Source organism: Staurois parvus, unplaced genomic scaffold (assembly GCF_062004578.1).
Source record: "Staurois parvus isolate SC_StPar_1 unplaced genomic scaffold, SC_StPar_1.0 ptg000372l, whole genome shotgun sequence".
Taxonomy (NCBI): domain Eukaryota; kingdom Metazoa; phylum Chordata; class Amphibia; order Anura; family Ranidae; genus Staurois; species Staurois parvus.
In genome coordinates, this window is record NW_028318168.1 from 2,461,577 (window position 1) to 2,476,384 (window position 14,808).

General features: G+C 41.9%; 1 protein-coding gene across 2 annotated transcripts in view; it reads right to left on the reverse strand.

The window, feature by feature from the left end:
• Nucleotides 1-14,808, reverse strand: part of TBC1D32 (TBC1 domain family member 32) — a 471,851-nt gene that overhangs the window by 359,879 nt on the left and 97,164 nt on the right. For both annotated transcript variants that reach the window (XM_089685349.1, XM_089685348.1), the window contains exon 15: nucleotides 8,601-8,743. In XM_089685349.1, coding sequence (XP_089541475.1) covers nucleotides 8,601-8,743 — 143 coding nt within the window. The remainder of the gene's footprint in view (nucleotides 1-8,600; nucleotides 8,744-14,808) is intronic.

The following is a 14,808-nucleotide window of genomic DNA, read 5'->3' on the forward strand; positions in this document are numbered from 1 at the left end:
GTACCGACACTTACCGGTCAGATGTCTTCCTTCTCCGGCCGCTCTCCTCCTCTTCACTCGCTTGATCTTCGCGGTGCCGCTCGACTCCTCCTCTCCAAGCTCCACCTCCTCGCCGGTGATTGGCTGCCTGTGTGCCTCTCCTGAGCTACAGTTCCGGCGGCCAATCACCGGCGAGGATTGATCCCGGGGTGTGTCCAGATGACAGGGACTGCATGTCATCCCGCCCACACCTGGAGACGGCTAGAGGAGCGGTGTCTCGGTTCCTAAGACCATCGGAAATGTGTGTTTTCCGATGGTCTTAGGCGACCCCTGTGAAAGGGTCGTTCGACCCCCAAAGGGGTCGCGACCCCCAGGTTGAGAACCGCTGCTCTAGCTGGACATCAGGAACAGGAATCTCAGACTGGGCATCAGGAACAGGATCTTCTGGCTGAACAGCAGACACAGGACCACCAAGCTGTGCAACAGGCAAAGGAGCATGTGAGGCAAACTTGGCAGATGTTACATCACCTGTGGCAGATTTGGCAGCAGACAGCAGGGCACCAGTGGCAGACTGAATCCCATTGATGGGCAGTATAGAAAGGGACTGTATTCCATTAGTAGGCAGCATGCCATCAGCCTGAGAAATGGTCAGGGAATCAGAGAGGTCAGTTTGATCAGCCAGAAGAAGGGCTATGGAGCCAAACTGGATGGTGGACAGCAGGGGTGGACTGACAACTTATGGGGCCTCTGGGCAATAGGGGATCATGAAGCCCCTGTGTCCTCGCCCACACCGAAAAAAGCCTATGAAAACGCCAATGAAAGGAACCAGGGGCATCTCATGGGGCCCCCTACTGACCCCGGGCCCTCGGGCAGTGCCCGAGCGCTCAAATGGTCAGTTCGCCCCTGGTGGACAGAGAACCTATTGGCTGGACAGCAGGTGACATATAGTTAAGGTTAAGCTGGGTCACTGGCACACAGGTTGGATTCAGGTTGCCTTGGAGCAAAGGACGAGGCCCCCACTTGGTGGAATGAAGCAGTCTGTCCAAAGGTTGGATGGTACTCCTAAGACAGGCTTGAACAGATGGAATTGCCGTAGGGTGAGGCCTGGTTGCTGAGAATCCCCCATATGTACACCCTGTTCCAAATTATTATGCAAATTATATTTTTCTCATTTACCTAAATAATTGATGTAAATAACAGTCAGCATAATTCTCATGTTATCAACTATTAACCACCCTGGCGGTATTCCCGAGTGTAGCTCAGGGTAAAGTTTCAGTACCACAAGCGGTAACCCCGAGCTACACTTGGGCTTACCATGCGGCGCTGCTCTGGGATCCCTCGATCACTTACCTTGTCCTGCGCTCCCGCGATTTCCCTCCTGCAGTGTCCCTGGCAATGTCCTCCGGCGGATGCCGGCATCTGTCATCTGGGTTCTGTCCCCTGCGAGTGTCGGGACGTATGAGGGACGGAACGGCGGGAAATTTGAAAATGACAAAAAGTGACATTCACTAAATACACTAAAATCGCATAGTAAAACATTACTGTATCAAACCATTTCACATACATTTTGTCCAGAGTGCTTTGTCCTGTGCCCTGCCTGCATTTTTACTGTTCTTTCTGCCTGGAAATTGAGAAACGTCCATGGCGTCCAAAAAGCGTCCCTTTAGGGCAAAAGCGGTTTTAGACCAGCTAGAGAACAGCGATAGTAAATTAGAACCACTTGCAGAATTGAGTGATAATGATTCGTGGGGAAATTCATCATCAGACACTGAAAACGATTTTGCGACTTTGCTCAGTGATGTGCGAACTTTGTGCTCAATTTAAATGTCAGTGTTTTTGGTTTGATTATATTATTGAATTAAATTTTTTATTATTTTTTATGAGTATTTATTAAATTATAATGTATGATTTTGTGTTTCAAATTGTAACATGCCGGGGATGTTTACTAGACTCTTGTTCGGACAGATTTCAGTGAGTTATTCCTAAAAATTACAGACCTACAATAAAAAAAATACATATTTCCATGCAAAAAAATGTACCGCTTTGAGCACATAAATATGGACATAATCAGACCGCTAGGGAGGTTAAGAGTACAATTCAAATTTTATTGAACAAACCTCCTAATGATAACAGTATTTTCTTTAAACATAAAAAACTTACAATGCACTGTACCAAATTATTACGCACAGTAAGTAACACTTTATAGGTTGTAAAGAACTGAAAATTGTCATTTCTTGTGTTTGCAGCATATTTACTGAAATCAAAAGCTATTTCAATCAAACTTTTAACATTTTAACTTTTTAAACATCTTAACAGGTCACGTTACATTTTAACATAGGACCCCTTATTTGATAGCAGATTCACAAGTCTTGCATCCATTGAACTTGTGAGTTTTTGGACAGTTTCTGCTTGAATTTGTTTTCAAGATGCCAGGATAGCCTCCCAGAGCTGCTGTTTGGATGTAAACTGCCTCCCGCTCTCATAGATCTTTTGCTTGAGGATGCTCCAAAGGTTCTCAATAGGATTGAGGTCAGGGGAGGATGGAGGCCACACCATGACTTTCTCTCCTTTTATCCCCATAGCAGCCATTGATGCAGAGGTATTCTTTGCAGCATGAGATGGTGCATTGTCATGCATGAAGATGATTTTATTACGGAAAGCACAGTTCTTCCTTCTGTACCAGGAAAGAAAGTGGTCAGTCATAAACTCCACATACTTTGCAGAGTTCATCTTTACACCTTCGGGGACCCTAAAGGGGCCGACCAGCTCTGTTCCCATGATTCCGGCCCAAAACATGACTCCACCACCGCCTTGCTGACGTCACAGCCTTGTTGGAACAGGGTGGCCGTCCACCAACCATCCACTACTCCATCCATCTGGACCATCCAGGGTTGCAGGGCACTCATCAGTGAACAGGACTGTTTGAAAATTAGTCTTCATGTATTTTTATGCCCAATGCAGCCGTTTCTGCTTGTGAGCATTGGTTAGTGGTGGCCAAATAGAAGGTTTATGCACAGTTGCAAGACTCTGAAGGACTCTACACCTTGATGTCTGTGGGGGAGGCACCAGCAGCTTCAAATATCTGTTTGCTGCTATGTAATGCAACCAGCTGCTCTCTGGATCCGATGCATGGATCTGGCAGAAATCTTCCTCAATGTGCCTTTAGCTGCACAAATCCATCTGTGCTCTGAATCAGCCACAAATCTCTTAATAGTGCGATGATCACGCTTAAGTTTTCGTGAAATATCTAAGGTTTTCATACCTTGTCCAAGGCATTGAACTATTTCATTATTTTCGGCAGCAGAGAGATCCTTTTTCTTCCCCATATTGCTTGAAAATGGTGCTGTGCTTAATAATGTGGAACACCCTCCTTTAGTAGTTTTTCCCTAAATTGGGCTCACCGGCCAATCTAATTATCACAGGTGTCCGAGATTGTTTTCAGTGATCAAAAGAGCCCTGAGACACAATGCCATCCATGAGTTAAACTGAAAAACAAAATATTTAATCTTTGTGACACTTATATAGAATGTGCATAATAATTTGGAACAGGGTGTAAAAGGAAGAAGGCTCAATTATCATGAGCTGGACCAGAGTGACAGGTATGGTGTCAGGCTTGACCAGAGCAGCCGGCGTTGTGGCAGGCTTGACCGAAGCAGCTGACCGTGTGGCAGGCTGGACCGGAGCAGCTGACCGCGTGGCAGGCTAGACCAGAGCAGCTGACCACGTGGCAGGCTGGACCAGAGCAGCTGACCACGTGGCAGGCTGGACCGGAGCAGCTGACCATTAGCAGGCTGGACGGGAGCAGCTGACCGCGTGGCAAGCTGGACCGGAGCAGCTGACCTCGTGGCAGGCTGGACCGGAACAGCTGACCTCGTGGCAGGCTGGACCGGAACAGCTGACCTCGTGGCAGGCTGGACCGGAACAGCTGACCTCGTGGCAGGCTGGACTGGAGAAGCTGACCTCGTGGCAGGCTGGACTAGAGCAGCTGACCTCATGGCAGGCTGGACCGGAGCAGCTGACCTCGTGGCAGACTGGAATGGAGCAGCTGATCTCATGGCAGGCTAGACCGGAGCAGCTGACCTCGTGGCAGGCTGGACTGCAGCAGCTGGCATTGTGCCAGGTGGGAACTGAACAGCTTGCATGGAGACAAGAGAGGACAGAGGTAGAATTGTGTGATTTGGAAAAAATGTCCTTTTCTTTTTAGGTTTGGACACTGGAGTCTTTTGAGTGATTGCAGGGCTATGAACAGATTTTTGCAGCAGATGGGGGAGTAATAGCAGGATGGAGAGAGTGGAAAATGAGAATAAGTTGCAAAGGAAAATTTCTGAGGGGTTGCCAGGGGCAATGGGGTAGTAGAGGGGGTTTTCACAGGGTCAAATGCAGTTGGAAGCAAAGCATACTGTGCTGCAGTTGTGGTTGCTATGGGTGACGGAGAAGGGGATCTTTGAGCAAACTGGTGTCTAGAGGCAGAAGTAGTTTGGTTCATGTTAACTGAAGCTGAATAGGTAATATCTGACCAGGTTTAAAGTAGGGGCTGAACAAAACTCAATTCACAATTCCCCTGCCTGACTAGAGAATGTACTGCATTCATACAATCTAGCAGAGCCTCTTGTGAATAAATTGAATGTTCAAGGAAATAGGGTTTATCATCTTCCACACCAGGGGCTCCACCTGAGACACACTAAAAGGAGGGGAGTAGTCATCACTACCCTGAGGAATGCTACGCTGCATAGATTTGAATGAGTGGCTGCATTTCTCCATACAAAACTCTGCCTTGATCAACGAGTGAGCCAGACGGATGCATTCCAACAACTCTTCCCTAGTTTGTGCTTTCAAAATTTGGCAGCAATATTACCTATCCTCTGTTACAAGCAGTGCTTAACCGGTTCCCAACCGCGCTATAGCCGAAGGACGGCTACAGCGCGGTTGTGTAATCCTGGGACATCATTCCAGAACACACCCCCCCTGCCTGCCCCCAGCGGCGCACACCAGGCGCTGCCGGTGATCGCTGTGTCCTATGACTGCATCTTGCAGCACTTAGCAAATGCTGAGACCCAATTCCCAGGTGCAGCCGATCTAATTGTTAGTGGCTTCAATATTATGTCAGGAATGCAAGCATCCAGCAAGGATAATTATCTGTTTCAATACCGTGCAATTTTACACCTTCCTGCCCAGGCCAGTTTTCAGGTTTCAGCGCTCTCACACTTTGAATGACAATTGCGCGGTCATACAACATTGTACCCAAACTAAAATTTGATCATTTTCTTCACACAACTAGAGCTTTCTTTTGGTGGCATTTAATCACCGCTGGGGTTTTTATTTTTTGCTAAATTAACAAAAAAAGACCAAAAATTTTGAAAAAAAAACACATTTTTCTTTGTTTCTGTTATAAAAGTTTACAAATAAATAATTGTTCTTCATAAATTTAGGCCGAGATGTATTCTGCTACATGTCTTTGGTGAAAATAACCCAAATTAGGATGTATTTTTTAGTTTGTAGGAAAGTTATAGAGTTCACAAACTATGGTATAGATCTGAATATTGATCAATCCTGAAGTACTGACAGCCAATCTAATATCTTGAGGTCCAAGAATGTCAGAATAATACAGATATCCCCCAAATGACCCCTTTTTGCAGAGTAGACAGTCCGACGTACTTCATAAGAGGCATGGCGAGTTTTTTGAAGTTGTATTTTTTTGTCATAATTTTTCTGAAAATGAAAAAATTAAAAAAATTATTTTCACTATTTTTTTTTTTTTACATACTGTCACCAGTGCAGTACAGCGTCATCATATAACTGGCATGGCGGTGAACAGCGACACTGACTGGTGACAGTATGAAAAAAAAAAATATATATATATATTTTTTTTTGTTTAATTTTTTTATATTTAATTTTTTATTACATTTTTTTTTATTTTTTTTAAGATTTTTTTTCATATTTTACTATGACCAAAATAGTACAATGTTACCATAGTAACACTGTACTACTTTGGGGAAGTGATCAGTATTTTTTTTTTTTTTTTTTTAAAACAATTTGCTTATAGCAAAGAATTACTTTGCTATAAGCAAGCATTTACCTGAATGACATCGATTCATTCAGCTTTTTTTTTTTTTTTGTGCTTAGCTGTGATTTGGTCACAGCTAATCACATGACATGTGCATGTGATTAGCTGTGACCATTCACAGCTAGGCACTAGTATACAATGGATGGCATCATGAATGAAGCCATCCATTGTATACAACTGTCATGTGACCTGCTGTGATTGGTCACAGCAGGTCATATGGTACCGGCAACGGGAGCCGGTACTCGGATCTGTCATCGGCCGTGTCCGAGGTGCACGGGCGGTGACAGATCACACTGCTGCGTCGCTCTGCAACCGCGCAAACCGCGCATGTGCGGGAGCACGCCAAATGGCGTTCACCCGGAAAGCTGCAGCGCTTTTCAAGCCGCCAAACGGCCATTGGCCGGGCGGCTAATGGTTAAATCAGTTGGCTGTACCAAAAGGAATCAGAAATCAGACTGAGGTAAAGTTAACCACTTGCCCTCCTGAGGATTTACCAACCTTCCTGACCAGGCCATTTTTTGTGATACGGCACTGGGTTAATTTAACTGACAATTGCGCGGTCATGCAACAAAGCACTCAAATTAAATTTATGTCCTTTTTCCCCACAAATAGAACTTTATTTCGGTGGTATTTGATTGCCTGTGTGTTTATTTTTTTTTTGCGTTATAAACAAAAAAAATACCAACAATGTTAAGAAAAAAAACCCAATATTTTTGACATTTTGCTATTGAACATATCCAGTAAAAAAATCTAATTTCGGCATAAATTTAGGCCAAAATGTATTCTGCTACGTGTGTTTGCTAAAAAAAAAATCCCAATACGTGTAAATTAATTGGTTTACATGATAGTTATAGTGTTTACAAATTGCAGTATAGATACTGGAATTTTTTTTTTGTTTGTTTTTACTAGTAATGGCGGTGATCAGTGACTTATAATGGGACTGCGGGGGGCATTCTGACACTGTGGGGGACTGACTTGATGTCACTGACATCCCCAGTAACAACAATACAGTGATCAGTGCTAATAAAAAGCACTGACACTGTACTAATGGCACTGAGCAGGAAGGGGTTAACATGTGGGGTGATCAAAGGGTTAACTGTGTGCTGTTTCACAGGTTGTGGTGTGTGTGTGCTTTACACTGTAAGCGCACTGCTTTGTATGGCTTTGCTATTCAGAGCCATACAAAGCAGTGTGCAAGAGCTGACAGGGGAGAGATCTGTGTTGTTTATACACAGGTCTCTCCCCCGTCGTAGATACTCGGCGATCACTGGGTGCCGACGAGTAATCATTGGCTGGGACCAAGTGATTAACAGCTGAGACTGCAAATAGTGGCGCGTGTGCATGCCCCCTATACGGAACTGAAAAATCATGTATATATACGTGATTTTGCACACCCGTGCCGCCCTGTAGCAGTATTTCTGCTATAGGGCAGCATGGAAGTGGTTAAAATAGGTTTGTTGAGACAACAACACCAACACCAGTAAACCATAAACAATGCAAGTGACAAAATAAACGCGATTGTGCAAACCCCAAATAACAATCTAACAACTATATTCAAAATGGAGGGAACAAAGGATAAGGTCAGGACACAAGGAGGGCAGGGAGCCAGTTTGTAAACCAAAACGCGGTTTCCCATAGAAATGCATTGAAAACCAATTAAAAAGTTAAAAAAAAGTATTTTATTTGTTCAAAACTATTTATAAAGTGCACTTTAAAGACACAAATACTGTACAGGGACATGATTAAAAAAAATTCATAAATGCAGTGAAAACCAATTAATCCATTCTGGAGGTCAGAAAAATTAAAAAAAAAAAAGTCTTATATGTTCAAAACTCTTTATAAAGTGCACTTTAAAGGCATACTGTACAAGGACATGATTAAAAACAGAATCATAAATACATTAAAAACCAATTAATCCATACTGGTGGCCCGAAAAATGTAAAAAAAAAGTCTTATCTGTTAAAAACTCTTTATAAAGGGCACTTTAAAGGCATAGTACTGTACAGGGACATAATTTAAAAAAATTTGAAAATGCATCGAAAACCAATTAATCTGTTCGTATTGTGAAAAAATTTTGTAAACTGAGGAATTTTCAATGGATTTTCATTCGTAAACCAAAAATTACGTTAACCAAGGCATTCATAAATCGAGGTACGCCTGTATAACAGTTTCAGTCTCCTATGGCAAAAACTATTTTTTGATGTGCAATTTTTTACCTGTTATAAAAAGCATTTGGGTTGTATTTCAGGTACAAATAACACAGAAACTATTAAAAATGATTGACAAAAAAAATAGGAGGATGAAAAAAAAATTGCACTAAAACAAAAAAGCGCAATCTACAATGACAGCAGGTCTAAATCCCAACTGAAAACAACTGTCATTTTTTTAAAATAAGAATCTTTATCCTAGTGTGTCAGCTTTGTTAATTGAGTCTTATGTCTTATTTACATTATATTCATAAAAGCCCGTAAGATAGTTCTGAACATCAAAGTTTTAGTAATTTACAAACAGGTTCTTTGATAGGAAAAAACACCTTTAATAATTCCCTGTTACTAACCTTTTTTCCTCTGAGTAATTTTTGTATTGGTGAAAGGAGGCTGTCTATAACAGCCCCAGTGTACAAACATTCACTGGCACATTCTTTGCGGTCACAAAGCATCCTGAGGACTTCCATAGCCAAGCTTGCAGGAGCATAATTGCCTATGAATTAAGAACATCAATACATATGTTAATAGGCTTCAAGTCAGTACAACAAAGTTATGTGTTGGGGACTGCTGATAAAGTAATAATTGGCACCTTCCATGGAGAAAAATATTCATGAAATAGAAAATGTATTGCCTGCAAAACCAAATGAGGTCCTATAAAACCAAATATTTATTTACATGTTTAAAACTGAAGTTTAGTTTTTTTTTCTTTTTTAGGATACAGCACCACCAAGGGCGGACTGACAACTCATGGGGCCCCCGGGCAATAGGGGATAATGGGGCCCCTGTGTCCTTGCCCAAACTCAAAAAAGCCTATGAAAAAGGTACCAGGGGCATCTCATGGGGCCCCCTACTGACCCCGGGCCCTCGGGCAGTGCCCGAGTTTCCAAATGGTCAGTCCGCCCCTGAGCACCACACATATTAGTTATATGTAATGGTATGTATCCCATTGCATGCAGGATGCTGCATCTTGTAAAAATCTTCCCTGCTGTGCCTCCTCACAGCCACCAGATACTGCCCTGAGTTTCGGTTTTCCAGTGATTTGAGAATTAATTGCAGCTGCTGCTAGAAAGAAAAGTAGTGCCGGTGGCCAAAACTCTCCTACCCTCTCCGCCATTCACAGACTTAAAGTGGTTCTAAAGGCGCAAGTATTTTTTACTTTCATGCATTGTAGGCAAAAAACCTTCAGTGTGCAACTGCCCCAGCAGCCCCCCTTCCCCAAAAACTCACCTGAGCCTGATCTCGGTCGAGCAATGTGCACAGAAGACTCGGCTTTCCCAGGTCTCTCCCTCCTCATTGGCTGAGACACAGCAGCGGGAGCCATTGTCAATCACAGCCTGTGAGGAGGGAGTGGGGGGCGGGGACACGTCCTGCTCTGCTGTGTCTTATGGACGCAGAGAGCAGGGCTCGGGGACGAGCACATACCAGTACCCACATAGCAGGCAGATTGCTATGGTGGCACTGCTCAGGAGGGAGAAGCCAGAATCGCCAGCAGGGGACCCGAGAAAAGGAAGATCAGGGCTGCTCTGTGCAAAACCACTGCACAAAGCAGATAAGCATGACATGATTGTTATTTTAAAAAGAAAAAAACAAAGGCTTTAGTATCACTTTAATATTCCTACACTCCCCCATTCTGTGAATGGGCAGGGGAAATCCTGTCATTTAGCTGCTATCCACTTAGAAGAAGTTGATTATTTAATTGACTTCTTTTGAAGGGACAATCTGGAAAATGTTACAACAATCAGCAGATGCAGCTACTGGTCATTATGTTAAGAGTGCAGCAGATGCCAGTCAAAACACAATGTTATGGTGGGACATCTCATCTGTGTGGATGGAGGAGTCTGTTAGTGCTGTTAAGTAGGCTGAACAAAAAATTACTACACCAAGTGTGGCCAGCCTTGGATGCTTGTCTACTTCATTGTGTGTGGCCAGCCTTGGACACTTCACCAATACGACAATACACCAACGGTGGGAAAAACTCATCAATGACAGCTGCTGTATACCAATACTCAGTAAGTATTAAGATATCAATATAATACTGGTATAGCTCATCCATCAGCAACACATCCCTTAACATAGGTCAGAAAAAAAGAAAATAAGGAAATATATGGGATTTTTATAAGGTACTCATGTTACCCTCAGGAAGAAATGTTCAAACATACAGGTATATAAATAAAAAGTTTTATTATAAAAAAATTAACAACATAAAACACAGGAGTAAATAAATCCTCCCCTACAATATTAAAATAAATTGATGACAACCCTTCAGTACAGTGAACCCCAACACCTCTCCTATCATTTGTTCTACAGAATACTCATGACATCATTAGCTGGTATATAATAGAGTAGTCTCAAGTTGGAGAGGTGATGTGAAGCTCCCAACACGTTTTGCCGGGTGGGCTTCTTCAGGGGCTCAAAACACCAGGGGAAAGCATCATACTGATGATTGTTTACACATCTGCAACACAGAAAACAACCCAGCCAAAGTAGGTACCAAGAGCTAGGAGCAGCTCAAGCACGGGGGCGAAAGGATGAAACTAAATCCAACAACTTCTACCTCAATAGATGATAGGAATAGAGATAACATCCCTTGAAGACATCCATCACTTGGTATTGGATCCCTTGGAGACGTGGGTACACTGATAGAGAGAGATGTCTCTATTCACCTGGCTCTTGGCTTTTTGGACATGAATGGTGCATTTTATCTGTGAGACTGCTGGGCCATTAAATGATTGGAGGTTGATCTTAGAGCGACGGATGTCTTCAAGGGATATTATTTCTGTTCCTATCATCTATTGAGGTAGAAGTTGTTTCAACTTTCCTCCCTTCCTGTGCTTGAGCTGCTCCTAGCTCTCCGTGAATATTTTAGCTGGGTTGTTTTATGTGTTGCATTTCGTCCTGGACATACCTATCATTCCTCCATGGAGCTGGTCCGTATGTGTAAACAATCATCAGTATGGTGCTTTCCCCTGGTGTTTTGAACCACTGAAGAAGCCCACCCAGCAAAACGTGTTGGGATTTTCATATCACCTTTCCAACTTGAGACTACTGTACTCTTTTACATACCAGTAAATGACATCATGAGTATTCTGTAGAACAAATGATAGGAGAGGTGTTGGGGTTCACTGTACTGAAGGGTTATCATCAATTTCATTTAATATTGTAGGGGAGGATTTATCTTCTCCTGTGTTTTTATGTTAATTTTTTGTAATAAAACTAGATATTTTTTAAATACCTGTATGTTTGAACATTTCTTCCTGAGGGTACCACTAGCACCTTAAAAACTCCAAATATTTCCTTCTTTTCTTTTCTTTTTTAAGTATTAAGATATCAAATACCACTTATACAGCATTACTTTGTGTTAATACACTACATAATAAAACAAATTAAACCAAACATCTATCAAAAAGTGTCTGTGCTGATATAAATGGGTTGATTTACTAAAACTGGAGACTGCATAATCTGGTGCAGCTGTACATGGTAGCCAATCACCTTCTATCTTCAGCTTGTTCAGTTAAGCTTTGACAACAAAAACCTGGAAGCTGCCTGGTTACTATCCAGAGCTGCACCAGATTTTGCACTCTCCAGTTTTAATAAATCAACCCCAAAGTGTCAACGGAATAAATTCTCGATTTCCCAAAAAAGTGCTTTTGTGCTGTGCAAAACATCTCCAAACGTATAATAATTCCTTTGTGGATCAGCGATCCTTCATCTTCACACCAGAGAACTCACCAACTTTACATGACCACCCAAATAAAACAAGTTATTCAGCGCCTGTGTTTTCACAGGGGTTTCCACCATACAAATCCACTTAGGCCATGAACTCTCTAGTTAAAGTTAGGACAGGAGTACACAGAGGAGCCTTAGGAGACACATATATTTGCAAATGTGTGCAAACTAAACCCTCTGTTTTTAACATGAATTGTTAGACAGGAATAATTTGGTTTTTTTTGCAAGCTAGCTGAGAATACCTGTGAAAATACAGGTGCTGAATGACTTGTATTATTTGGTTGGCCATGGAAAGTTGGTGAGTTCTCTGATGTGAAGGTGGAGGAATTATTATCTGTTTGAAGATATTTTGCAGAGCACAAAGCATTTTTTTTTTTGGAAATCAACAAAAGGATTTTTTGCATGGACACTTTTTATTACCATGGACACTTTGATAGATATTTGGTTTTGTTTGTTTTATTATGTGATGTATTTACCCAAAGTAGTGTGTAAACGGTAATTGAAGCTTGTGTTTGTGGCCAGCCTTAGGCGCTTGTAATCATTTGCTTGCGATCAGCCTTAGATGTTTGCCTTCTTCATTGTGTGTGGCCAGTCTTAGACACTTGCCTTCTTTAGTCTGTGTGGCCAGCCTTAGATGCTTTCCTTCATCATTATGTGTGACCAGCATTAGGTGCTTTCCATCTTTGCTGTGGTTGGCCAGCCTTAGACACTTGCCTTCTTTATTATGTGTGGTCAGCCTTAGATGCTTGCCTTTTTCATTGTTTGTGGCCAGCCTTAGGCACTTGCCATCTTTATTGTGTGTAGCCAGCCTTAGACACTTGCCTTCTTCATTGTGTGTGGCCAGCTTTAGATGCTTTCCTTCTTCATTGTGTGTGGCCAGCTTTAAGCACTTGCCTTCCTCACTGTGTGTTGCCAACCTTAAGCGCTTGACTTCTTCATTGTGTGTGGCCAGCCGTAGATGTTGGCCTTCCTCATTGTGTGTTAGTGAGAGGTAGGTGCACCTTTCCTAAGCATATTAGGACAGATTACACTGAACTTGTTCAGAAATGATTGCAGTCAGCAATGACACCTTCTCATGTGACACATTTAAACATTAAGAAATATATTTATTTATTTTCTAGGTACATTGTGTGAATGGGAACAGATGGCATTATCTCAATTTTGATTGCAAAAGTGGAAGACCTTCATTGTTCTTGGGCACAGAAATTCATGTTTTAGAGTTTAGACTAACTGCAGCATAATATTTTTCTACATTGGGATTATCTTTGCTAATCTAATAGTGCAAGATGCATTGATCTGTAAGATAATTTATTTAGTTTTTTTTCTCTTTGCATATTATATTACTTATGTCTACTCTGAGTATTTTAGTCTTCCTTGAGAGAATAGACAATGGGGTTGAATCAGTAAAACTGGAGTGTGCAAAATCTGGTGCAGCTCTGCACAGAAACCAATCAACTTTCAGTTTTTTGTTTTTGTCAAAGTTTAATTGAACAAGCTGAACTTAGAAACTAATCGGTTACCATGCACTGCTGCACCAGATTCTGCACTTTCCAGTTTTAGTAAATCAACCCCAAAGAATCAACTAGAAATTTATATAACAGTTATCACAGGTATAAATAAACCAGATTTTGACTCCCTAAGCAAGCAATGTACCAACACAGTAGTGTTTAGTTATGCACTGTAAATACTTTAACCTGACTTAGCCCACACATGTAAAATCTCTTCCTTGCAGCAATTATGAAGGCAGAAGAGGCCAACCGTTCCTCGTTTTAAGATCTGTCCTAGTAAGCTGCTCATCACTTTTAAGAACACTTGTTTATGAAACTAACTAAATCAGTGGTTCTTCTATGCAGATACTGTGTTGAATTTCTCTTTGTTAAAAGTAAAGAGAGCCAAGCAATTAGAAAAGCATTGTAGGTCTAAGACAGGATTAAACACAAAATAATCTGCCATTGACAACATTTTAGCATAATATTACACGTGGATTTTAAGAATGTTTTTGCAATTACATAGGTGTGTGGACTACATTGTGGATTATATTGAGTTATTAAAAACAAAAATAGGAATTGGAAAAATATGCTACAACTTCTCAAAGCCCAACTCTGGGAAATCTGAAAACTCTCCTCAGCAGTGGGGCTGCACCTGCAGTAGAAGGTAAAAGCATTTTTACTTACCCTGTCCAATCAAATCCTCCACTCTCCGATGCTCCAGAGGTGGACTGTCCCTCAATATCCTCATGTCCACTGCAGGGCTATGGACCCTGCACGAGTCTTGAGGACGTCAGGACCTTAGACCGCTGAAGCATGGTAGAGAAGACATTACGGTTATCAGTCTAGCTGCATAAAGGAGCAGAGGTATGGGTAAGTAAGTAAATTTAACATGCCCACTAGACCTAAAGAAGTCCAGTGGGCAGAGGTTTGGGTAAGTAAGTAAATTTAACATGCCCACTAGACCTTGCAGTGCAGATACAGTCCTACTGCAAGGAAAGAATTTTCAAGTTTCCTGGAGTTCCGCTTTAAGAAACATTAATTTATGTTATCTACAAATTGACTTTTCTGTTTGACTAGAATATATTAGGCAGAGAGAAAAAAATTAAAAGCATTAGGTTCTACATCCAAAACTTGGTGTTAAAGCTAAACTCCACAATAAGCAAAAATTGCCTAAATACATGATGCACGTCTATTCTTCCTTGAATCTCAGTGTGCTTTGTGTATTTTTCAGAACTGTGCAGCAATCCAGTGTAAACATTTGCCTCTATGTGCTCTGTGGGCAGCCTGTGGTGAATGGACCTGCTGGTCTCTTCCACCATCTCTGCCATCTACACAAGACTGC